The sequence below is a fragment of the Hydractinia symbiolongicarpus genome, chromosome 4 (genome assembly GCF_029227915.1).
Source record: "Hydractinia symbiolongicarpus strain clone_291-10 chromosome 4, HSymV2.1, whole genome shotgun sequence".
NCBI classification, from domain to species: Eukaryota; Metazoa; Cnidaria; class Hydrozoa; order Anthoathecata; family Hydractiniidae; genus Hydractinia; species Hydractinia symbiolongicarpus.
In genome coordinates, this window is record NC_079878.1 from 21,150,731 (window position 1) to 21,177,419 (window position 26,689).

General features: G+C 34.0%; 2 protein-coding genes across 4 annotated transcripts; both read right to left on the minus strand.

Annotated features, from left to right (window-relative positions):
- Positions 1-1,026: 1,026 nt before the first annotated feature.
- Positions 1,027-8,774, minus strand: LOC130641793 (catenin beta-1-like). Of its 2 annotated transcripts, none has more exons than XM_057448748.1 (14): positions 8,622-8,774; positions 6,831-6,865; positions 5,416-5,465; positions 5,182-5,249; positions 4,994-5,091; positions 4,625-4,832; positions 4,037-4,438; positions 3,740-3,960; positions 3,357-3,538; positions 2,998-3,225; positions 2,476-2,806; positions 2,217-2,374; positions 1,859-2,125; positions 1,027-1,755 (listed from the first exon to the last, which is right to left on the minus strand). In XM_057448748.1, the coding sequence occupies exons 2-14, from the start codon at positions 6,853-6,855 to the stop codon at positions 1,549-1,551; spliced, it is 2,445 nt and encodes an 814-aa protein (XP_057304731.1). In that variant the 5' UTR covers positions 6,856-6,865; positions 8,622-8,774; the 3' UTR covers positions 1,027-1,548. The 2 variants fall into 2 exon arrangements, with proteins under 2 accessions (XP_057304731.1, XP_057304732.1); XM_057448749.1 differs by lacking the exon at positions 8,622-8,774 and adding an exon at positions 8,046-8,113.
- A 2,200-nt stretch (positions 8,775-10,974) lies between these two features.
- Positions 10,975-26,182, minus strand: LOC130641795 (uncharacterized). 2 transcript variants are annotated; one of them, XM_057448757.1, is made up of 8 exons: positions 25,793-26,182; positions 24,627-24,741; positions 15,557-15,860; positions 14,402-15,378; positions 13,940-14,020; positions 13,083-13,202; positions 12,302-12,418; positions 10,975-12,147 (listed from the first exon to the last, which is right to left on the minus strand). In XM_057448757.1, exons 1-8 carry the CDS (start codon positions 26,117-26,119, stop codon positions 11,714-11,716), a joined length of 2,475 nt encoding a protein of 824 aa, XP_057304740.1. In that variant the 5' UTR covers positions 26,120-26,182; the 3' UTR covers positions 10,975-11,713. The 2 variants fall into 2 exon arrangements, with proteins under 2 accessions (XP_057304740.1, XP_057304739.1); XM_057448756.1 differs by having other exon boundaries at positions 12,278-12,418.
- Positions 26,183-26,689: the final 507 nt, after the last annotated feature.

Genomic DNA, 26,689 nt, shown 5'->3' on the forward strand with positions numbered 1-26,689 from the left:
CGTCAATGGTCAGAAAAGCGATAAATAACAGGAACCACTACACCATAGCCACCTCCACTTGCTTCCCAATGACTTTAGCCGTTATGACAGTGTTTGGAACCAGTAAAATGCTTGTTTAAAAAAATTAAGCATATCACTGAAATATCATGTAGAATACTATCATTTTTTCACTTTGTGATACAAAAATCGGCTTTATTTTCTAATTTGGGGCTTAAAATGTAAAACTTTCCAAAAGGCGGGCACTTCCAATTAGCGGACTTATTGGTCATACACCGATGGTGTTCGCTAATTGGAGAGTATACTATTTGTTAGAATGCTAAATGCAATCATTCGCGGAAAAAATGTCTGAAAAAAAGACCAACCAGAAGTCATCAGACGGGTACAGAGCTAATTTCAAGGTTTATCTCAAAGAGTTCTGGGTACGAGAATACCAGATATTTGAGATTTTTATTGAAGACGAGCGTTTATTAAACACTAAAAAAGACGAATATTAATTTTTGACATACAATTGAGGCCGGCTCTGACACAAGCCCTTGGGACAAAAAGGGCGACTCACAATAATTATAAATACAGCAAGAATTGTTTACATCAACAATTCGTCCTTGTCATTGTCTCAGTCTACAAAATTGGACTCAGTGTCGTCACTTATTAATTATGATAATTTTACTCATTTGTATGTACATGACTTGCAAATGCTTACAAAAGTTGGCGGAATTTTCACATGCACACAAATTCTAGAGAAGGTAAAAAAGCAAGATTATACGATGACTGACCAAAAGTATTTTTGTTCAATTACTAAAAATTTACCAAAGTTGAATAGTCTATAAGCACATGGATATAAGTAATTTTTCTCGCAGTTTTAGTTTTTCACGCGGGGTAAACGAGGCACGGCTACGCAATAAATCTTTTAACTCGTTTGGTAAAAATTGAGCTTATTCAGTTTAAAAAATAAAATAACAATAACGTAGCATATGATTGCAGAATAGGAAATGCGCATTCGGGACAAGGGTAAGGAACATACATTAGTTAAAATAACAAAACAATGCCATATCAACAACATGTTTCTGTGTATGTATACATATATATATATATATATGGATCAGTTATACACGAGTAGGATTGAAAATAATGCATACAATGAAGAAAAAAATAAACAAAAATTGAAAAAAAAACAAGGGCGTTGTAGAGACTTTTTTTTAGTTTTTCATCATATTTTCTCAAGCGGGAAATATAGGAATTTAACCTGTAGTCATAAAAGTCATCAGGATAGGATAATTATTATATGAAAAATTGCCAAAATTAAAAAAAGATAAAAGAACTACACAAAATCTCTCTACCGCAGGTCAATAAAATAAAAAGTTCTCGCTTATATTATTCTAATACAATTATCTGCGAAGGAGAGTCTATATACAAGATGCTAGAAATAGTCCGTGCTAGTTAGAACACCAACAAAATAACAAAATCCACTATAATCACTTCACGCCAGGTACACCTTTTTCCACACAAATACCACGAAAGACTACAACTAAATCCCACCTCCAACAAAAGTTACATATCCGAATCAAACCACGGGTTTCCACCGGTTAATGGTGGTTGTTGTTGTTGCTGTTGCTGTTGAGGAAAGAATGGGTGTTGTTGAAACGAGTTTGTGTACTGCATGGAGCTTGTCTGGCTTTGTTGAGTGATATGGGGAGAGTAGAGCTCGTCCTGATACGACTGAGTTGTTAAAATATCAGCCATTTCCGTATTTCCAGGCTAAAAAGAAAATTGAAAGTTAAAAAAATGCTCAAGGGCTTTACAAAAATGTACAATGTGATCAAATATTTAAAATATTTAGTAAAGTAATTAAAACACTGACCTCCCACGGCATATCGTCTCTAAATAGTGAGCTGGTTAATTCAACCGATAAGCGTTTTTTGTAGTCTTGACTTTTATCTTCCGACATGCGAAAGAGAACAGCTGCGGCATACGCAGCTATGCCTTCATTTCGCGAATGTAGAAGTTCAGTGAGAATGGTCGTAGCACCTTCCCGTTCGATGGAATCTGCTCCTTCTTTATCTTGAGCCAACTCACACAACACGCCGGCTGCTACTCGGACAATGTTTTCGATATCAGAGAAGAGAAGCTACAAATAACAAAAAAAAAATATGTTTTTCTATAACTAACAAAAAATAAAATAAAATTGACACTCAACCGACAATCCGTCAAACTCTTACCTGTACGAATGTCGGTATACAGTTTAATTCACGAATGATGGATCGATTTAATGACTCACGAGCCAAGATGTGCAAAGCTCCAACAGTGCCTTCGACTATTTCTTCCATTCTTACACCATCAACCATACTGGAAGCACCTGGACCACGTCGTTGCACGTCTACGGAATAAAATACAAGTTATTTACCATGCATGAAGTCACAGCGAGTTTGCTAGCCAAAAAAAAAAATAAAATAAAAAAAAAATAGAAAATATACATACCCTGGTATGACTTCATCAAAAGCTGGACAAGTCTTGGTACTCCCCCTTGGTCGCGAATAGGTGTATGATTGCCAGGACATAGACCAAGATTTCGAATTAAACCTATAACAGCCTTAATCAATGGCCATCTTGATGGAGGATTTAACAGCTTAATCAAAACAGGTATTCCAAAGTGGAGACGAACACCATTCTCAGCATGTTCAGCATCAGGATGTCGACTTGTTAAATGACGTAAAGCGCATACAGCAGGTTCAGTGATCTCTTCACGGTCACCAGCTTGAGTGATAGTACGTACGAGAGCTTCAATACCTCCGACTTGACATACGACTTGCTGTAATGCAAATAAAAAGATGTAAATGTCTGACAAAGTTCTATCCAGAGATTTAAAAGCAAAACAGTTCCAAACAGACGTGTAATGTAAATAAAGGCATGTGGCTTTAGTAAAAAGGCGTGTTTAAGACCGTTGTGACCACATATTTAAATAACAGCCAATAACAGATAACATAAAATCCTCTAACAAACCTTATTTCTTGGATTGTTGCAGGTAAGGTTCGACAAGATACCAGCAGCACATGTGACAACATTGATATCGTTGGATGCAAGAAGTTGTACTAGCATTTGCAACAAGCCTTCCAAACCTTCTTGTTTGGTCGCCACATCAGACAGGTTACGAAGAGTCCACAAACAATTTTGAACCAATCGTGTGCTCTGATGGGATAGATGGTTTGCCAATGCCTGCATACCACCAGCCTGTTAAGAATATCAGAAGGTATTAGCAAAGAAGCTAATTAGGATGTCTTAAAGCAATAATTTTCGTGATGTAGAATCTTTTAAGACAAGTAAAATACTTTTTCATCTTTTAACACAAAGTGTTGATTTACCTCAACGATGGCTGGTTTGTTACTGGAACACACAGATAAAACTTTCAAGACACGACATGTTGTGTATAAAAGCTTCTCATATGTGTAACTTCTCATTATTTTCACAAGCTCAACGGGTCCACCTGATGCTAATATTATCAATTTTGATTCCTGATTGCCATATGCCAAAATCTGTAAGCAATCTATGAATTTAAAACGTACTTTATGAATCACAACAACTAAAATACTAGAGTAAGTATCAATTATGAATTTTCTTAGTTATAATTCCTAGAGTTGAAATAATGATCAAAAACCATGTACCATTAAATCTTCAGGCTCACTTGACAAGCTTAGGCAAACTTATCTATAAAGGATGTACCACATAACAGAAAGGTTCTCATTACCTGTAACGATAGCCAAAAATTTAACGTTCGTTTTATGTAACAGTGCAATCATTTTCTGTAAGCCACCAGCCAACCGGACTGCCATCTTCGCACCTTCTTGATGCAGTAGGAGATTGTGCAAGGTGGTGATGGCATAAAATACGACAGCCTCCACACGATAACCAAGGAGTCTTACTAATGCTGGTATACCACCACTTTTAAAAATAGCCAACAGTCCTTGTCTAAAGAAGATTAGCGGTAATAATATCCAATGAATTTAGAAAAAATTGCAAAAACAGAGGCTTTTAGTGTTTTTACCTGTGATGAGACATGTTATGCAAAGCACCAACAGCACATCGTACAGTTTCAGCATCATTGGAATTTGTAGCTACCTTTACTAATGTGGCTACCATTTGCATGTTATTCATAACAGCATGGCAGCTGGCCTCTTTCTTAGTCAGCTGATTCACCATGGTGGAAGCCTGTTGAACGGTCTGCAAATCACCTTCATGTAGTAGACGAATAAGTTCAGGTATAGCCCTATTTGCCAGATCAGCGTCATCTTGATAGTTGATCAAGTCAACAACAGCAGTTTTTAACATTTGGGAAGGCTCAGCCAAGCGTTGTACAGCAGTTGGATTTCCAGGGTCCATTTGAGTTTGTGGTATATCCATTCCATCATTCATTGTTTCAGGAAACATTGCAGCTCTCACTCTATGGCTACACAAGAATAATTCATGTTAAATTATTATATGTTCATAATTAGGGACAATATAATATTCAATTTTGGGGTGCAACAAAACATATTTTACGGGAGTTCTTTAAATTTTTTAAAACATGTCATTTTACAAGTAAATGTCTTTTTACAATAACATTAAAAAGTTAAAAAAAAATTGCCTAACAAACCTTCGTGTGTTATTATACTGTTCATTCATCTGAGCATCCATAGGTTCACCAGTGAAATTTTGTTCCCATTCGAATTGTTGGAAAGAATGGTGCGATGACACATCATCATCAAAATCACCACCTTTGATTGATGGTGCAGCAGTTTGAATACCAGAGTCAATGTTATAGCCTTGATTCCACATGGCTGTTTGATTCATTTTATTCATAGCTAAATACAATGCAAATGATGAAAACACATGTAAAACTACCCCAGTCTAGGAAACTGAGACCATAATGAATCAATTCGTCGTCCATAAAATTTATGTAAAAAATACAATACATTGTATTTATATTCCAAAAAAACTGGCCTTAGAGTTAAGAAAACTATACCTTGCTGATGCATACCATAATCTCCCATCCCTTGCCGTTGCATATGCATTTGATTCAACTGATTATCAATTGCACGTATTTCATTTTGAAGTTGTTGTCTAAATAAAATTGACATATCCATAAAATTTATGTAAAAAATACAATACATTGTATTTATATTCCAAAAAACTCCTCTCTTTAGACCCTACCTGTTAGGTTGGTTACTTTCATACATCATAACCAACTTTTGACGACGATCCTCTAGCATACGAGCATCCTAAAAAATGAAAAGAAATATTGTAATGTGAATTAAACAGCTAGAATTTCCGTTTTTGTGAAGCTTTTTCTTTTAATTAAGTTAGCAAGTATCTGAAGGAAATATTCAACTTTTACTATATCCCTGTATTTAGAAAAAAAAAGCAAAAAAAAAAAAGCAAACTTACTCTGTCAGACGCTTGCTCGTATGACTGGTACTGCTGATATTTCATACGAGCTATAAATATAATATGTAATTGATATTGGATTGCAGAACATATTTCATTAATAGCTTGTTGACAATGCAAAGATTGACCAATTAATGAAAATAATATCTTTTTTGCTCTCATCAAAAGCGGTACTCTATTAACAGGAAGTGGTGATTGTTGATAAAAATAAATTGCAGATCATATTTCCATTTAAAAAATTATTTTCTTCTAATGATATAAGTAGAACAATGGATATAAAAAAGCACCGATGTTTACAATATTTTAAGTACATGAGATTTTCGAAAATACCATATTTAAAAGTTATTTATCAGAAAACCACAAGAATAGAAAATAAAAATTAGTCTGGCCATCCTTTAACAACTCCTATGCTCACATAACAGAACAGTAGCCAAAACCAAGTTTCCAATAATTGCCAAAATTGGACGTGTCTATGTTAGTGGGTAATCTACAAAGAGGGTCTTAAAAACAATCCGGCTGCAATTTATTTGTAACTATTGTATGCTACACTTGACATATTGCATTTACAGCATCCACTTATCTGTTCAGAAAAATGTTTTGAACACAAAAATAAGTTAAGAGAAGTGATTAAACAAAAAGAGACTCTATTAAGAAAAATTCTGGATTACTAAAAATTCTCAAGGTACAAGTTCAGCAAATGAAACACAGTGTTGATAAGTTCACATGTACCTGGCCCCTTATTTTTTTTAACATAATCGAAATTTTAATGTCAATTTAGCTGTGTAGCAAACTAAGCACCTTGATAAACAACTTTTTAACATAAACTTGACAACATAAGCTGAACATCACTATCACTCCAAACATCCTCTCATGGAAATATAAAATTTTGCAAAAATGACATGGCTTTAATTTATTGAGTGTAACACATTAGTCATATCAGAAGCAGGATCATTTTTAGTATGTTATATGTCAATCAACATTAGACTTAACCCTTTCCCTGGCTGCCCTAAACGTCAAAAGAAAAAAAAGACTATTCCTATATAGTGTGCATACAACAATTAGTTTAGAATACTTTTATTTATTTCTTCAAAAAAATCAATGCTTCACAGTATGAAATTTTGTTTTTCGAAAGTTTGCTTATTATTTGCCTGATTAAAGTTGTTTTTAGTTCTTAATTTTTTTCTAAATTAATGTGGATTTAATTTGGAAATCCTTTTATAGTCCAACATTACCAGTTCAGCACACAACAAACGAAAATCGTAAGCTAACTTAAAATAACAGTTGTTAACAACATTTCCCGAACTTGTGAAACACCAGCTTCCTAGATTGAATTATCTGAATCTTATTTTGTTGATTCTCCTTTTAATTCAAACTCAAAAGAAAAAACAACAACAGAAAAACAAACAAATACATACCATTAGGATCATCAATAAGTGCCATCTTAATTTACCTAAAAAAACAGGTCATTTATTGTATTTATTTATTTTCTTGGGTTGATATGAAATTGTGTAGTGTTTGAAACTCTGGCACCCAAGTATTTCTAATTGGCTATGTAAACACCAAAGTTCTCATGGTCACATGTGACAAATTATTATTATCATTAAATAATATTTTACAAGGTACATTGAATCAGTAAATAAATACTGTTTTCCTACGAGACCTGTGACTTTTGTAGAAGGTTATACATGTGAATTGAATCTATTTTTTTCTATTTTTAGGGTTATACCCCCTATATCAAATTGGAACAAGAAACAACTAATGATAATTAGCTAAAATTAAGGAATTTGGCATTAAGGAATTTGAGGTGTTCTTATTAACATAATCAGAGGCATGTTGTCACTACCCAGTCACTGCTCAACATTAAAAGCATTGGAACTGTGTATTTACTAGTCGTCAACCCATGAAAAAATCCACGAGGTCGCCTGTCCTTTATATATCCGGTTTCGTGTTTCTGTAACAGACAGACAGACGACAGCTACTATTAAAGACATTTACAACTGGATATATATACATGTTAAAATATGTTTTTGTTTTTACTACGTAATATGACTTGCATTCACAAGCATGCTGGACAGTTTCATTTAAAAAGCTCTCAAGAAATTTTTTTTCTAATTTTCAGTACACGGATTTGAATATAGAAGCAGTTTTAATAAAACAAATCTGCATTTTTGATAAATTGTTGACAATTATTGAGAAGCATCCTGTACAGATCATATTTAAAATATATTATCTGCCATTTCTTATTTTTCTTTTTTATATATATATATTTTCAGAATTTTCATTTTTGTTGGACAACACAAACACCAGTCTTTGTTTCCAAAGATTATGGAAATGATGAGGTACAACAGCACAATAAGTAATGGCCTACAACAACAGACACATTAGTTTCTTATACACAATAACTGTAAGTTTGAAATTTTAGGCATAATTGCAATATTATTATCATAATATATAGTCCAAAGAACTTGTTAGATTCTTCAGTCAGAAAAAGTAAGATACCTTGAACTGGTGTCCTGGTGTATTTTACCTAATATAGAGGTTTCTGTATACCTGCATCATTTTATGTATTAACAACATTCAGCAAGTGATGAACTTGCAACAGAAAGTAAAAGTATGATGAAAATTTTCACCTGTGTGAAGTCCAGCTCAATTCTTTTTACAGATCATGACTTATAAAAATATGATATACAGCTTATACAGTATTCAAATCTGGTAGCTATATGCATCCTTTCAGTTTGTTATTTGATTTATTCAATGTAAATGAATTAAAGATGAAAAGTGAATAGGAGTTATACTGTTTTCTCCTCCTTATATACATTTTAAACCTTGAATACAATTTAATATATATATATATATTAAAATTAGCTAGCTAGCTAGTTTTATCATGCCCTGATAGATCAAACATGCTAGCCAACCAAGCCAGCCAACCAAACCAATTGTCAGTTTTTTTTAAAACTAGCTAGCTGAAGCACTGAACCTGTCTGGCTAAGCCTTAAAATTACTTTTACTTTAAACAATTTGTAAAATCTCTACTGCAACAGAGCACTAAAATGCTAATAAGTATAGTTATCTATATATTTTACAGACACAACAAACATCAACAATCAACTTTTTGACGGTAGCTAGCTAGCTAGCTACCGTCAAAAAGCTAGGCGCATCGGCTGATATCATTTACAGTAGCTAGATACTTTAACTGAAAAAATTACCTGGCTCGCCCCAGCCAATTAGGGGATGTATTTTTTAACCGATTCCAATGTTCAGATTAACTCATTACCCCAACATGGAGAACATAAAATTTTTAAGACTTATTGAAAATAACTCAAAATATTGTTTTCTATTCCGATTCACCCCCAGCAATGTAATTAATTGTGAAGAGAAGGATGAATCACACTTACGGTCGGGGTGTAGCTTAACGCGAAAGTAACAAAATCATTTTGGATAAAAAACATTTTAAATTAAAATGGATTGTATCAAAAAAGGTTATTAATTTTCGTATAGCAGCATGATTTATTTTAAAAAACAACATTTTGCTGAAATAATGAAAACAGAAATATTCATATAAAGCTCCCCCTAAAAAAATTCAATATTCTATTGTGACGCAAAACACGTCACCGCAACGCATTTGCTTGAGTAAAAACAAATACACAAAAACGACGTAATAACTTTCCCACCTTGGGAATGGAGACAGAGGGGTTAAAAAGCAAACAAAGAGATGCGTCATTAAATAATGCGGAACAAAACAATAACGTCAAGAAAAACTAAAATTAATAAAAAAATAATTAAAATTTTTACCTTAATTAAATAGATAAACTGGAAAGCAACATCACGCCTCAACCCACCATGATATCACACAAAAATATACATTGACACACACACAAAATTCGGATGACTCGTTACGCAAAAGTGCCAAAAAGATTATTATAGACACCCCCTAAAAACACAAGATTAGGTGTATCCACTGTTCAATCGAATCACTTTTTCAAATTCTGCAGTAGTTTGGCAGGGCAAACCCGTCCCCAAAGCTGTAAGAATTGGATTGAAACCGGTATCCTAATATAACAAAACCTGGTATTGGGGACAAGGTTGTTAAAAAGGCACAAATACAGACGAGACATTTAAAGGTGAATTTCCATAGAGCAGCATTATGCGCTGATGCGAATAAGTAGCCCGTTATCCTCTTGTCTTGATTAATTTTGGCAGTATTACTCTCAGAACTTTTATTTGGCGTTTCTCCAAATAAGTCTGTTGAATTCCTGCTGCAGGATTTACATTAAACGTGTCATGTAGAAATCGCCGTTTCAAACAACCTTGGTTTCCGCCGATGTCAAAAAAACTTACACATCCTAGCTTAATTGTCTGTCACCTACACCTTAACCTCGTTCCCAGGGTTCTTTTTCTTTTCCTGACAATCTCGGACCTAAGCTAAGGAGAATAGATTTTTTAAACCTTCTAGCCTAAACTAATTGTACGGTAAGGTACAACATCGATTCCCGGGCTCTTTTTCTCTTTTTTATACCAGCTGGACAGCGAGGGGTTGTAGCTACTAGTACAAGGGTTTTATGTTCAAAATAATAAGAGTTCAGAAACTTATGTTTGTCTATTTAATGCTCACATTCACCAACCATGTTCTGGCTCGTTAAATTTATACTTCCCTATGTACGGCTTGTTCAAGATAGTGGAACGTTTAAGAGGGTTTTTTTCACCCCCGTCCCCAGGAATTTTTGCCTTTTCGATGTGAGGAGAGGAGAGATGACGTCTCTAATATCAAAGAGGCAAAACCCCTGGGGACGAGGGTGCGTTATTTTTACCTTTCTTTGCTTAAAAAAGTGGGAACGAGGTCGCTTTTTTCAAACATTTACAATATTTCTACTAATTTTTGCGCGTATTTTTTAAAATGTACCAATAAAAACCGATTATATTATGTATATCATGTATCTCCCCATTAGCATTCCTTTTTAAGCAAAAAGTTTGAATTCGACAAGATGTATCGTACATTGCCTGCCTGAAGCGACCAGATTCGGGTGCTTCCAAAAGGCCTTTTTGCACTAGCACACCCTTTTCTTTGGCAAATGTTGGAGACAAGGGCGGTGCAAATATGTATAAATAAGCCCGAAAATTAGTGTTATTGACGAACAAAATTCATCTTTATATCCACCAGAAAAAAACTTCGTGTTTGAAATACACGATAAGTAATTTCTTGCTGCGAAAATAATCATTCTCTTTTTGTGCGGGTGAAGTACCCAGGGTCTGGAAGTTTTTTGCACTGAGAACTATCAAAAATCTTAGAATTGAACCATTAATTACCTTACAAGACCACGAGCGAGGTATTAAGTTAGCCAAACCTCCCACCAGATCGAAGATGAAAAACGCAAGTTTAAATCCATTGGAAGTTCTCTTTTTAATAACACGTTTTTAATGTATCCAAAACTAAAACGATTTTGTATAAAAAAATCATATTTTCGATGCAAAACCGAGTGATGGTGGATGTGTTCTTGATTCTCAGAGAAAGGAGAATCCAATGGAGAAGGTATCCTATCAACACATCAAAAACACGGAAAATTGTGATAGTATATGTTTTTAAAGCTACAATTGTTTAACCCATTGTCAAGACATTACGCTACCTGATACGTCGTGGTACTTACGTTATTGGTAAAAAAACGCAGGCTTTAAATAAAGTTGGTAAAAAAAATTTAGACTGGTAATTTGGAAACCATACAATAAAAACATTATTAGAATTTTGAATGCTATGTTTTGACTGCTGGGTTAAACACATCTAATATTCGTTAAATATAAATTATAATTGTTCTAATATCCATTTCCCTTGTATCTAAACAAAATAAAAATAATTATAAAATTCTGGTTATTTATGAGGACGACGTCACGGTGAAAAAAAACACGATAAGGCGTGTGTAGTCTTGTTCCCAGGGTTTTCTTGCCTCCTCGTCTAACGCGATTGTAGAGTTCTATTGCAGTAGACGCAAGCATTGTGTTGTTGCAAAAAATCGCAAAATTAAATCGAGAGTCTTTGTATTCGGTTGTTTCTCTATAAAAGTTAGAGCCTTTACACAATATTTGGGGACTGGTTTACTGGAAATGGGTTTTGCAAAAATCTATCAGGCATAAAAAGTTGTAATGGAATGGATTATTTTAATTTTAATTGCGATAATAATAAAAATCCCATGTCCCATACTAAATAGAGGACAGAAAACCTAAAAAGAGCAGTTGATAATGTAGAGAGAATATCAAACATTATGTTCTTTACAAGTTGTTTTGACACTAAAATGCAAGAACGAATGTTTTAACGCAAAGCACGTCCATCTTTTGTTGTCATTTCTTGGCATTGATGAACAGTGTGACCAATACGTCCACAACGATAACACGTGAATATCGGTACACTTAATAAATTCGGTACGGAGCTTGCTGAATATGGCCTTTGGTAACTGCCTAATAAACCGCCTCTTGGCTGACCGCGGGTTTGTCCACCACCCCGATTTGGTCCACCACCCCGGTTTGGCCCTCCACCACGATTATGTCCACCACGATATGGAGGTCTACCCCTATTATTGACACCTCTCTGGGGTATTCCTCCTTCCCTGCCTCTCATGCTTGGATCACTTCCTGTTCTTAAGTTTGATCCTTTCCCACGCCTTCCTCGTCTGCTTCGATTTCTTCTTCCACGTTGATTGGTCGAAGAATCATTGGATGTGACAGAGCTGGCGTCATCATCTCCATCTAAAAACAATTACTTACTTACTGCTACTGAAACTGAAGAAGTGATACTGGAATGGTACTAGTTACTAAGAGGACATTGTGTAGAATATTTTGCACAAAGTTTACAAGATAGTTAGCGGGTTTGACTTACCATCACCACTACACTCGTCATTACCTCCGTCATCATCGTTACCATCGTTACACTGAGAAATCTCTTCCCTATCCTCGCATTTATCAGAACCATCATCTGCTTCTTCTCTTTGCCAACTCTCATCTCTTTCTTCATTATCACCTAAAAAAATTATCCAAACAGAAACCACTCTTATTCTCTGGTGGTACCAATTCACTACGAAATTACATACAAAATCAAGATACGTCGATTTAATCAACGAGAATTTTCTTTTATGTGAATTGTAAAAATTACGTTTCAAAAAATTACTAATCCAGTTAACACGTATCTTTCGAAATATCGTCGAACCTAAACATTTATGTTAATGACAAGACAATTACCATGCATGTTTTTTTATAACAAAAAAAAACATTGGCTGGGGCTCAATGCTACTTAAGTTATCTGATTTATAGGCTCGACTGTTTCTTATTTTTTGCTCGTTGAGTATTTACCTGGAAAAACCACAAAGAATGTTATTATATATCCCATGGAAAGGCTAAATTGACATGTTTACTTATCACGTGTCTGCTATCACGTGTTTCCTTGTCACATGCGTGCTAATCACTTGTTTGCTTGTCTGTGGAGAAATCAAACTTTTAATCACGTTTTTCGTTGTATAAAAATTTTTTTTTTAATTTACATGCTTTAGGCTTATAAGTTGCCATGTTGCTTTTAAAAAAGCGTACATAGTTACAGAGAACAGTTTTGGTTTGAAAACTGACACAAATCTTTCAAAAATACAGAAGCTCGTCACACAACAAAAAAATCAAAACAAAAATGCAAGTACTAAAATCGATGAGGTTGTCTGTAGATGCATCACCAGCAACATCATCTTCTTTGACTTTGGTTTTTTTCGCTCGACGAGAACGGTTTTTCGCCGTTTTGTTAGTCTTGACGTCAGGAGGCTCTGAAAACATGCAAATATATTTAAAATTGACAGCTATATGGAGTTTGACCGTACTTAATTAAATGGAAATTAACTAATACTTAATGGAAAACAGTCTGGTCGCAAATAAACAAACATGCTGAAAGATTTATCGGTATTTATCGCTTATTAGCAAATACCACATCATATTTTACACAAAATAATATTGTTCTAAAATTTCTCTCTCTCTCGTGTCGACAAGAGTTATTATTTTTTTCCTTTTTCTAAAAACGCGGCGCCCTAATATCAAAGTAAGGCACCTTCTCACAGAAAGTCAACGCCCCGAATATATACAAATAATAGTCATGTCTAACTTATTTTCTACAAATCTACTCTGAATTTAACGGCGAGTTTTATAGGTTATTTAACGCATTTTTAAAATTTAATGTTTTTGTCCTTTCTTTTATATATATCCCAAACGGTTTTGATAAATAAATGGTAAAAGAAAATTATTTACAAGGTATTTTTTGTTGGCACAATAAATTAAGCACACATGTAATCTCCTTTAAAGGTAGATTTTTTTAGTATATTGTGGAATTATAATGAATGCTGGTCACAATACATTTCCAGATTTCTTGTTGTTATTTCGCTTGATTATTTTGTTTTGGATTAACCTACTCTCTGTAATTATCAATATATCGCTGTAATGTGAAACAGACTTAGTTAAAATTCGAAAATATCAAATTGCAAATACTAGAAACAACATAAAAAATAGCTACCTTCGTCAGGAACGTTTGTGCCCTCATTGGCATTATCCGTTTTAGTGGCGAGATTTTTTTTCTTTTTTTCATTTTTTTTCCCTGAGTTATAAAAAACCCGTAGAAAAACAACAGTGGCAATAATGCAAAGAACCAAAAAAAAAAAACCACAACAACAACAACAAACAAAAACAACAAACAAAAACAACAAACAAAAACAACAACAAACAACAACAACATCAAACAAAAACAACAACAAACAACAACAACAACAACAAACAAAAACAACCACAAAAACAACAAACAAAAAAAACAACTAACAACAACAACAACAAACAAAAACAACTGCAAAAACAACAACAAAAACAACAACAAACAACAACAACAACAAACAAAAACAACTGCAAAAACAACAACAAAAACAACAACTAAAACAAGAACAACAAAAAAAACCCCAAAAAACCCACAATAACAACAAGTTACCTTTTTCAGCAGCATTGAAGCCCATTTTTTTCAAATATTGCTGAAGATAATCCATAGCGACGTCATGATCATGCAGCGTGGAAAAATTTTCTCCAAACGGCTTTAAATCATCAATGTCGACAGAAAAACCTTCTACGCTCTCGCCATTTTGAAACTTCATGTCATCAAAACACAATAGCAAACTAGAGAAAAGTTTACTGTAAGAAGCAGTATCAACAACAGCTTCTAACTGAAGACTGAACTCCGGAGTTTCATACTCTGTCGGCGGCTTTTTCTCTTTAATAATTTTCGTCATTTCTTTAAACGTTTTGTTGGCTTCATAAATAACTTCGATATTGCTTTTGTGAAGTAACGACTCCACTTCACTGATCATATTTTGATACTTCGCGCGATCGTTAATCCACTGCACAATATTCGCGTTATTACTTTTGTGAAACTGAGTATATGCATCGTCGAACTTAGTCAGTACCTGCGTTTCAGCTTCACCAAGCATGAAGCAGAATTTCGCAAAAATTTCGGACCTCCATTGCGAAATCCTTGTTTTCAATTTATTCCTTTCTTTCTTCGCAGCAGTCACTGCAGCTTTTGTTTCGTCTGTAAGTTTCTTGTTGAGTTCCACATAGCGTTGCAAAACATCTTTCCCATGAGCATCATCCATAAAGGGATTGCGGAACCGATCGGTGAATTCTCTCATGGTGACAACACCGTGACCTTTATGTTCATACTCGCAGCAGTATAGACAAACAGTCTCACAGCAATTCAAGCAACCCCGGCTTTCAATACAGTTATGGTTTTTACATATCGGAACTAAGGATTCTTGTTTGCTTGAGTATGCAACTGGATAAAACGAGCAAGAGCCCTGATTGTGAACGTCCGAACACGTTTGACAGAAAAAAGCATGGCAACATACACAGTACTTGGACACTGGTTTCTCACAAGCTTCAGAAGAACATTTCTTCACACAAGACTCCTCTTCACTAAAATAAAGAAACACAATGGAATTATCTCTAAAAAATGCTCAGTTGAAAGACTGTAAATACTATTTTTGGTAATAAATTATGTACAGCAGAATTCCAAATCTTTCCCAGCAAATTACTGACCTACCACGACATTTTTTTTTTTTAGTTTTAGTGTAAGCCTACAATGACATCATACCTTGGAACATTATCCAACAGCTGTCGGATAATGAGGCTTGCTTTCAACGAGCTGACAGTTTCCCCTCGGTTTAGTTTCTGCTTTTTCTTGCAGGAGGGACATACCAGTATTGGCACGCCGTCTTCAAACTTCACCAATTCGTCTAAACATTCTTTGCAAAAGTTGTGCTCGCAAACCAATGTTTTCGGATCGTTTACTCGCTCAATGCAAATGGCACATGTCAATAATTCCTCAAGTTTTGAGGATACACTATCCTGACGTGGTACGGTAGGAGGAGCAGGTGGGGCAGATAGGGGAGGCGTTGCTAAAAACAAAGTTTTGAAAACATCTATGAAATAATAAAAAGTCTATTTTACAGACCTTTCGTAAAATTTGAATTCGTATCGTTGTAAGGTCAAAACAAATAATAAAAGAAACCATTGGCAATTCTTTTGCAGCTAAAATGACACCATAATTCATGCATTAAATGGAATCTGCTAAATTACGTGCTTTACGTGCCTACGTGTTTGAAGCACTCCACCACCTGAACTCCAGGGCTGGGTCTTACTGTGAAATGAAAAAACCTGAAAAGCGATGAGGACAAGTGTAAAACAGAATTTGAAAAAGAATCTACATCTTCATTTCATGTACGGCATTGTAATGGAAACATGATTCGTACGTGTAAATTAATGTTACGCATCCGATACGTGCTCCAAGGCCAATCTTTGTTGCGCATTGATTTTGCAGTAAAAAAGTGGGGGACGTTTTTAATTGTAAACCCCGAACACGATGATCGAGCGTCTCTCTCAATAGCGACTCTCTCAATCTTAACTTCCTTTTCTACATGCCCGATATAGTATGCATGACTATGCTGTCATTTTCATAAATTTATTGTTTATTTTTCAGGTCATCACAAGCAAATAGGCAAAAATATGCTTCGCTTGGGTTTCGTTTTTAAAATTGTTTGAATAAAAAAACACTTGCTGCATAAAGAAAAAACTCAATTAAATCCGGACCTATGGTTTTCAATTGTTTTATCAAATGAAGAAATTATCTACAATTAAAACCATGATAAAATGTCTGTTCCGCCTGTAAGTGCAGTTTTGCAGACTTGCTTTATCCGTGCTCCGTCGGCGTTCACCTCCGCATTAGTTAATGGATTTCTTGTGTAAGACTTGGTTACCAACAACGAATGGGCCAAGCAAAAGAGATTTATGTCTACGTAGTTCTTTTAACTAAGTCAGGAGTCAGTGAATTAGCTAGGACGGTCAGGTTGGCTATAAATAAGCTTGCTCGTGGATTAAAAGGACCAGCACTATTCAATAATTCTGAGTCTCCAAAAATTATTTTGAGGGCTGCCATCGCACACTACAAAATGGATTTTATAGGTTGATTTTTATTGTATGTTCGTCTAGACAATCTCTCAATAAAAAGGGCGCTACGCAAAATTTTAGTGGAAAGTTAGATTAGACGTAGCGTATAGACGTGTTCGAGGAAAAGAAATTTTACAGTTCAGCAATCTATAATATAATCAGTATTACTAAATTATGGAACTACCCAGAATCAGCCAGAACCACCCAGAATCATTTTCACGTTTTGTAACAGAATTTCTTTTAGCCAACACCAAATTTCGTAACCTGACTTATTTGGGTACTGATCTTGAACGAGCATTATTCCAAAGCTTTAAACATGTCTTACCTGATCTGAGAAGTTTGCTTTGTGTTAAACACATGTCTGATCGAGACAAAAAAAAGTTGACACAGCTTGGTGCAAAGGGTAGAAAATTTTTTAGCGGATATCTCTGGCATCAATGACGGCGTTGTTATTGAATTAGGATTATCGTCGGCTAAAGATGAGGACGATTTTAAAGCCAAGCTTGACTCTTTAAAGGAAAATTGGGAGGACCTTGCTCCAAAATTTCACGACTGGTTTTCGAGGAATCGAGAAAATAAGTTTATTGAAAGCGCGATCGAATCGGCGAAAGAGGGATCTGGTCTGGATGAGCTATTCTACAACAATGCAATCGAATCACTTCATTCTATTTTAAAATGGAAACTAGAAATAAAAAACTTGGAATTATCGAGCTTATTTCAAAAGTGAAAGTCATTATTCAGAGACAAAGAACTGAAGAAGTTAGAGCTGTTTACCAGTCTGGAAAGTACAGATTAGCAAATGATTGCAATCAGTTTCAGGTAATAATATAATTGTTGTATACACTTTTTTTTATAAGAAACAGGAAATTTTGCTTCAGCCTGAAATGCACTTGTGATTGTTCTTATTTTTCAGCAATTCTGATCCTCATTGTTCTTATAAAATTGTTCTTATATAAAAAAAGTGTAATTGTATAATTGGTAGTAACATAATCGTTTTAAAAAAATACTTTTTATAGATGCTAACATAGTAACTTTCAAGTCGAATAAAATTATATTATAAATAAATGCAATACTACAGGTTGTTTGATCCAATCACTTGGCACCGTTGGGACAAAGCACATAGAATGGAGCATGTAAACAGTCTTCGACATTTTCACCATCCTTCAGTGACCTGTATATAACATCTAAAAACGTTGGGAGGAAGCCAAACCACATTAATCGCAAACGCCACTTCACAGATGCAGTAATAGTCGAGGAAAGGATTGATACAACTCAAACCCCGTCACAGTTGTTAAAAAGAAAAAAAATGGCGATTATCATAGCCAGAAGGTTATGCCTGTTGATTTAACTATGATTGACCCTAAACGAAAGACCTCTGGGAAATGTATAGTGCTACGACTCAAGACAATGCATAAAATGGTTACAATTTTTATCACCCCCGGTTCGTTTTGGCAACAGCCGTCGTTTAGATCTCCCTCGCTAGTTTGCAGAAAGATTGAAGTTTGGCGTGTTTGTTTTGTGTTCTCTTTCTGTAAAAATTATAGTTAGCTATAATTACAACTGTAGCTAGCTATATCTTGGTATAGCAGCTCCATATTTATTTATTTATTTTTTATTTTCTGTGGTGTTAAGTCCATCTCTCTCTATCCGGTGTTAGAACTGAAACTAACACTGAACCAAACTATGAAAATTGGTTAAAACTATTGTTAAAATATTGTGTAATATTTTCTAGTTTAGCAAGTTGGTATACTAAGCTAGCTAGCTAGCTTGGCAACAGCATTTTTTAATATTTATAAGATCCCTGGTTAGCCATAGCAATATGTTATGTGTATCATGCTGTGTTACTTTTTATTACCTGACTGAGACAAAAAACCGGTTAGTATGAAAAAATCCGATGATTTCATTGGTTTACTAAGGGGTTTGGGAAGCCATTATTAAAATGGTAGCATAAAAAAGTAAACAAATAAAAAACATTTCTACAGCACACAAAAATATAGAAGTAGCTCACCTAAAACCATTTTTTCGTTACAATTCATATAAACAATGATTCGAATTTGTTTCGTGAACGTACAAAAGTTTAAAATCGAACATGCGTTTTTATTCTTAGTGGCTTGGGAATAGAAACTTAAAAAAAGAGCTTTGTTGTTATTTGTTCACAAAAGAATGTTTTTTTTCAAAGCCCTCGGTCAGGGCACAGACCTCGCAAGACCTCGGGCTTTCTGTTACTTTTGCTAATTTTGGCTGGCGATATTGAAATAAATCCCGGACCAGGCCCTCAATTTCATCAAAAAGTTGCTCTAGACTCTTTTCACCAAGGTGAGCCTAGATTTGGTGAAAGTAGTAATATACAATGTGCCTGCAAAGCACTCTATCCAATATGTTTTTCTTCAATTAAAAAGGTTTAAGTTTGGAAATCGTTTGATTTAGATTATGTATTAGAAAAAGGAGATCGTTTAAAAGATTAGGTAAATTCCGTCCATTATTTATGGATGAAATGACTTCTAGTGTACTAATTGAAAGTAATATTGAGATTGAAAAGTTATCTCGTCTTTACGGATTGATGGGACAAACAGATATTTTTGTTAATCACGACAGAATCACTGATATCGGAAATGGTCTAATATTTATGGCAAATGAAATTAGCTTCTCATTGATTTGGGCAAAAAAATCAATTTTTTTGTTTGATTTTCACAGTCGGGATAAAAATGACTTATTAGTTGCAGATGGAAGTTCAATTCTTTTATCTTTTAAGTCGCTTATTAATGTGCAGAGGCACAATAAGTATCAATATTATAAACATTTTGCCTCTAATTATTGTGCGAATATGCAGTTTGAGATACAGTATATCAAAGTTATAGAATCCAGAAATTGTTCTGAAATTTTATCTTCTCTTATGAAAAACCGAAAAAGGATTCAGAACAAAATTTCATTTGATAAACATTACAGCACCCGTTACAGTAACAAAAAGTGTGAAATGCGTTTACAACGTGCAGGAATTTTTGGAACACCTGAACATGAGCGAATGAAAAAAGCGAAATGTGAAAAACGTGCAGGAATTTTTAGAACACCTGGGCATGAGCGAATGAAAAAATCAAAATGTGAAAAACGTGCAGGGATTTTTGGAACACCTGAACATGAGCGAATGAAAAAAGCGAAATGTGAAAAACGTGCAGGAATTTTTGGAACACCTGAAAATGAGCGAATGAAAAAAGCGAAATGTGAAAAACGTGCAGGAATTTTTGGAACACCTGGGCATGAGCGAATGAAAAAATCAAAATGTGAAAAACGTGCAGGGATTTTTGGAACACCTGAACATGAGCGAATGAAAAAAACAAAATGTGAAAAACGTGCAAAAATTTTTGGAACACCTGAACATGAGCGAATGAAAAAAGCGAAATGTGAAAAACGTGCAGGAATTTTTGGAACACCTGAACATGAGCGAATGAAAAAAACAAAATGTGAAAAACGTACAAAAATTTTTGGAACACCCGGGCATGAGCGAATTAAAAAAGCAAAATGTGAAAACCGTGCAAGCATTGCAGGAACATCTCAGCATGTAGATATAAAAATGAAAAAGCGATTAAGTTACGCCAGTATTGTCGGGACTGAAATGCATGAAACTATACTGAGGAGGAAGCAGGAAAGTTATGTTAATTTCAAAAGAAGTGTTAAAAAAATTCACTAAAATGATAAAAGAAGGGCCATTCTATATTTGTGTGGTCTTCAATCGCTGTCTTTACTTCAGATCAGTAATACTTTAGATGTTGGCAAATATAATATTGACATATTTGACTTTTATAAAAAAGTTGCAAGTCCTGATGAAAAGTTTTATATTTATCGCACTTGTCATAATAAGTTAAAAAAGTCAGAAATTTCTGCACAAGCTGTTTTGAATAAACTTGGTATATTCAATTTCCCTAATGATTTAGCAAATTTGAACAGACTTGAAAAAATTTTAATATTTAAAATTATTCAAATTTTAATCCAGTTTTGCTTGGCTAGACATTTTCAATACAGAGTTGAAACATTCTTTCGGCAAAGTCTCTCGGCAAAGATTCGTGTTGAATTCCAAGTTCGTGAAAGTCCTCATATTCATTCTTTTTTTATGGGTTTTAAATACTCCTACTTTAAGTGAAACAAATGTTGGCGAATATGTTGCGTTTGTTGATTCTGTCATTAGGGCATATGTTCCAGATATTGATACAGATCCAGAGCTCCATGAATTAGTAACTACGTATCAAATTCATTCTCATTCTAAATCCTGCCGAAAGTATAAAAATCAAAGTTGTAGATACCATTTTGGTTTTTCACGGATCATACGGTTATAGCTATTCCACTACCCAAAGACACAACATCAGATAAGAAAACAAAAATTCTAGAGAAGCGCAAATTGCTACTTGCCGTGGTTAAGGAATACATTGATAAAAATTTGGAACCTCGCAAAAGAGAGATCTTAAATCCATCAAATAATTTTTTGAACAAGTCCCAACAATAAAAGAGATTCTTCAAAAATTAGGGATTTGTGAGCATGACTATTATGAGTCACCTTCCACCTCTGATGATGGCGACTTCCAAATTTACCTAAAGCGTCCATCAAACTCTTATTTTGTTACATACATACATGTGTACTTATGTCTCAAAATCTGAAGATGACACTTCTGAGACTATGAAGCAGGCAGCAAAAGAAGCTTTCAGTTCCAATGCAGATATAAAGCGAATAAGAGCAATTGCCAGAGTCCATGCTAATAAAAGAGAATGTTCTGTTCAGGAAACTGTTTGTTTTTTAATGCCTGAATTGTGGCTTAGAAAAACATTTCCAGGTGTGATTTTTGCCAACAGTAATATTTTGGTAGATTTGGAAAAGAATTTATCTAGACTTAATGATAAAAAGAGGTCTGCATTGAGAAATAATCTTTGCGAATTGCGAGCCATTATGACTGACGAAATATCAATGGTCTTCAATTTACTACTTTTGTATATTCACTTACGGTTAAATGAAATATTTGGGTGTTCTGATGATGTTCCGTTTGCTGGTATAACTGTTATAACAGTAGGTGACTTTTATCAACTGTCTCCAGTACAACAACGAACAATATATTCTGAGTATAATGATTTGTGGCAAAATTTAACACATTTGTGAAATCTTTTTGAAATGGTTGAACTACATGAAGTTATGCGCCAAACAAGTGATTTCAAACTAATTGATCTCTTGAACAAAGTTCGAACTGCCTCAATTGAAGAAGAAGATGAGAAACTATTAAGATCTCGCTTTATTACACAAAGCAATATAACTTATCCTAGTCACGCTCTTCATATCTTTGCAGAGAATAAACCATGTGAAGAACATAATTGTCAAATGTTGAGATTGAATGAAAATCCTTTTGTACTCAATACTAGCAATTGATGATTTGCCTAAAAATGTTGCTAGAAATGTTATAGTTGCAATCAAAGTCAAAAGGGTGGTTTGGCAGGCAAACTAGCAGACAAAAGTCAAGGTTGATGCAAGAGTAATGTTAACCGTTATTATTGACATTGCAGATCGTTTAATTAATGGACAACTTGGGACAATTAAACATATATCATTTAATGCTAATGGTTGTTTTAACAATATTTGTATAAACTTTGATGATGTTCAAGCTGGTCTAAAAAAGATGCAAATCAATTCTTTAGCAAGACAACACAGATGGGTACCTATTGAAAAAGCAGAGTCGAATATTGTAATAAGGCCTGATAAAGATAGTTCTCCAATTATAAAGCAAACACAATTCCCCTTGATGTTAGCTTGGGCATGGACCGTTCAAAAAGTGCAAGGTTTAAGTCTTGATCAGGCAGTTATTAGTTTTTCGTTATTAAAACAAAAAACTTTCAACAATGGTCAAATGTATGTAGCTTTAGTAGAGTTGCTTCCTTGAAGGACAAACTAATTCTGTTGCATTGTTTTTTATTGTGTTTATGCTATTTTTAAAAAGTATTGTGACACGTTGTGGGAGGGGGGGGGGGGGGGGGGGGGGTTGGGGAGTGATAAGCTTTCTAATATCTTTTAAATTGTGGTTGTCCTAACACCTAATATGGCAAGACCTTGGTGTGTATCAAGTGCAACCAGACAAAAAACTGTGTCGCAGCACTTGTATATTTGTTAGTTTGCCTGCACAAGTAGGCTTTTGTTATATTTTAAGATTTTTGTTTAAAAAGGGAACTGAAACAGAGGCTATATATATAGAACAAATTAGGCTTGTCTCTGCGTACCTTTGCTTCTGCTCCAATGTATAGTACATTCAGTATTTTGTTTTACATTGTGTTTATTATTATATATTTGTATTTATATAATTTTAACTTTAAAAGACACTTATAAAATACACGAAAGACACTTGGAAATTAAAACAAGTTTACAGACGTTATAAAGTTAAATACGTTTAAAGGGATTTACGAAACAAAACAGAGTTATGAACTAAAGCAAGCTGAAAGACATTTTACGAATTAAAAAGTGGATGACTACGAAATAAAAATGTCATGGTCAATTTGGTGGTGATGATGATTGTAATTTAAAAGGTAAATGTAAAATATGTGATTTATAGAGATTAAAATTCATTGAATTCATTTTAAGGGAATTTAATAACTTGTATCTGTTGCCATGATAAACTTTGACAATGCTGTAGAATAGGGAAATAAGAGGACAATTTATGTCTTGGATAAAAATTATATGATAGTATTTTTAGTATTCATTTTTTCTTTTGTTTTCATCGTTGAAAAACACAGATGAATCGATATATGTATTCACAATATACCATTATTCCTCATAAGAAATTGCAATCTGAAGACTAGAGACGTATCAAATTATTTTCTCCATCGATATTTATACTATATCGACACATTTTTACTCATTTACGAATTCAACTTAAACTACCTGTTATAATAGTTTAAAACACGTATTGAAGGCATGATGAAGCCGCAAGAGTCATTTTCAATATTAAACTTGTTAAAACACAACTAGTGGACGCAGAATTGCAGCGAGTCATAAACTGATATAACATGATACTAAATCCTGGACAAATATATCAAACTCAATTAAAATAGCGTGCAGTGCTCAAGCCAACAGAAAGTAACTGTAAATCTCATCATTTAAAAGAACTATGGAGTTTTGTGCAAATTACATTGTAAACTGTTATAAGTATTGTCACGTCAACTTTTCCATGTAATGTTATCTTTCCACGTTTAATGTCTCCAGTTCTAATTTGTGTTATTTTTGTAATTCGGCAATTATATAGTTTCATTGTATTGTATTGTTTTTTCTTTGTTTAGTAGTATTAAAATATTAAAATATCTCCTTACTGTACCCTTTTCATTGCTTATTTGTTAAATATTTGAATTACGTTAAGCGAGCCAATATGAAAAAACTAAATATAATTTGGATCACAAAATTGCCATTTCTTTGGTGCCATATTGGCTGCTACGTGAGCTTTAGTGTTCTGTGTGATTTTAAACCGACCACGGCTTCTTGTTTGTGTTGAGATGCTGTTTAAGAGTAGGAAAAAATGACAACATGCTTAGCTCATAATACATACCTGATGATGATATGAAAGCGTTGTTTAACAGTCATCCTCAGTTTTATTGATTTTGAAAAGCACGAATTTAGTAGACTCCATTAATTGCATCAGGGCCTTTTCAAAAATTAAAAAAAAACTCTACAACATAATTCCCAAAGGATTTAAGATACATACCTCTGGTTAAATCATCTGGATGTAAACTCTCACAATTAATATTGAAGCATTTTTTCTCCAACCAAGCTTCACAGATATCTTCAGGTGGGTTCGCCAAGTGGCGATAAGGACAAGGCTGTAAACAAATACAAAACTTTCCCAATTTTACATTATGGCTTCCTAATCGGAGATAAAAAGTTGATAGCAAAGCTCTTACCAAAATGCAATAGCGGTGCTTTTAGCCAGAAGAAATACAGTTTAAAAATTTTTAAAGTAAAGAAAAAATGTGAGAGACATGCTTGGAACAAATGGAGTATTTCAATATGTCACCTATTAAAAAGCACATGCAGTATTTCGTTCCTTAGCCCATGAAAAGTCAATCAACTTTAAATTGGTCACTCCACTCACATATCTCACCTTTTTAAACCAAAGTGAGAATACACCTTAAAGTTTATGAAAAAAAGAACTTCTTGTAGTTATCTTCCAAAGAACGTCCATTTATAACCGAAACAACTGTCACTTTATAGTAATATTTGTCCATCAGTAACTAAGCATAAATAACTCTTATATTTAAACATGCATTATTCTGAAATTTGCAATAAAAAGCAATAATAAGCACCCTTAATGTAGATGTAACCTAGTAAAACGGACAAGTCAGTTTTAAATAGTTCAAAAACTGTGAATCTACATATATATAGAAACAGCCTACATAATTTCTTGTGGGGACGAAGTTTTAAATTTACGATTTAGTGGTAACACTGGTTAAGTCAGGCACACATTCGATAAATCACAATACTTCAACTTAAATCTAGAATTAGAAACCTCACCATATGACCAGATAGTGTCACCCAGGCTGTATAACAGCAATGTATTGCTTAACAGCTATCGAAAAAAGATATCGTCAGAAATGTCACAAATCCTATAGAAATTGGTGTGCTCACTCATTGCTGAAAAGTTAGCCTTGAAGATTAAACCAGGAGTTTTCTGAACAAGTGGTGAACAGTTTTGACACAAACAGGAATTTTAACAGGAAAAAAAAGTTAAATTACTATAACCTGATGATTCAAAAAAAAAAAAAAAAATCTGATGCAGAAAATTTTTTATTTCATTTTTGTAACTTTTGAAGGAGTACATTCTAGTTCCAAGAGAAATGGTCACTGAGAAAGCCAGCTATTAAAATAATATACCTTGTCATCTTTGGGAGAACAGTTTTGCATGTGGCGACAATCTGTCAGAAGTCTATGGTCACTGCGAGACTGACTATAAGAAGAAGTCTTTATGACACTATTCCTTATTTTGGTCCCATTCATATGAGCAGCTGCCTTCTCTGCGTCTAGTTTGTTACTAAAATTCACATAACCGACTGCGTTAGGACTGTTCATAGGTTTTCGAACTTCAACACTAAATATTTCTCCATATCTTTCGAAAAGCAGTTTAACGCTGTCTTTATTAAGAGATTTGTCAAGACCATCAACTTTGACAACGTATGTTTTTAACGTCGGGAGGTTATCCATGTTGATGTTGTATCGATGAAAATTTTATATATATTCCCTGTCCTATAAATTATAAATGGTAAGGTTGTTAACAAATACTAACTCTTATGCTGTCTAATTTTTCAGCAAGCTCAAACGGTTTCCTGTTGTTGGTCTCGCCTACAGTCAGCTTACCAGGAGTATACACTTTTTTTTTATAGAAAAGGTAATAAAGTTTTCTTTAAATTTGAGTCTCAAAGTAGTTGCTGGTTAAAAAAGTGTTTATACTTATGTCTTAAAATATGCTTACTAAGATTTGTTGTAAGGCTAACATAATATTTCTCATGAATTCACATACCATTTTTTTCTTCAATAAATGCCCTGAGTATTTATAATTTTTGATGATTTTTAAGGAGGCGTTTATTAGAAAAGGGTGGTAATAAGAGAAGGAAGTTTATGTGAGATATTTTTATATATCCTCAATATTTGCTGGGTTATCCTCTTCATCATTAAAGTCATATAAGTTCTCTTTAATATTGGCATCTTCAAAATCTGACTCAGTTGACTGAAAGGGGACTAATAGACGCTCCCCCCAACCTTTCATCGCACTAG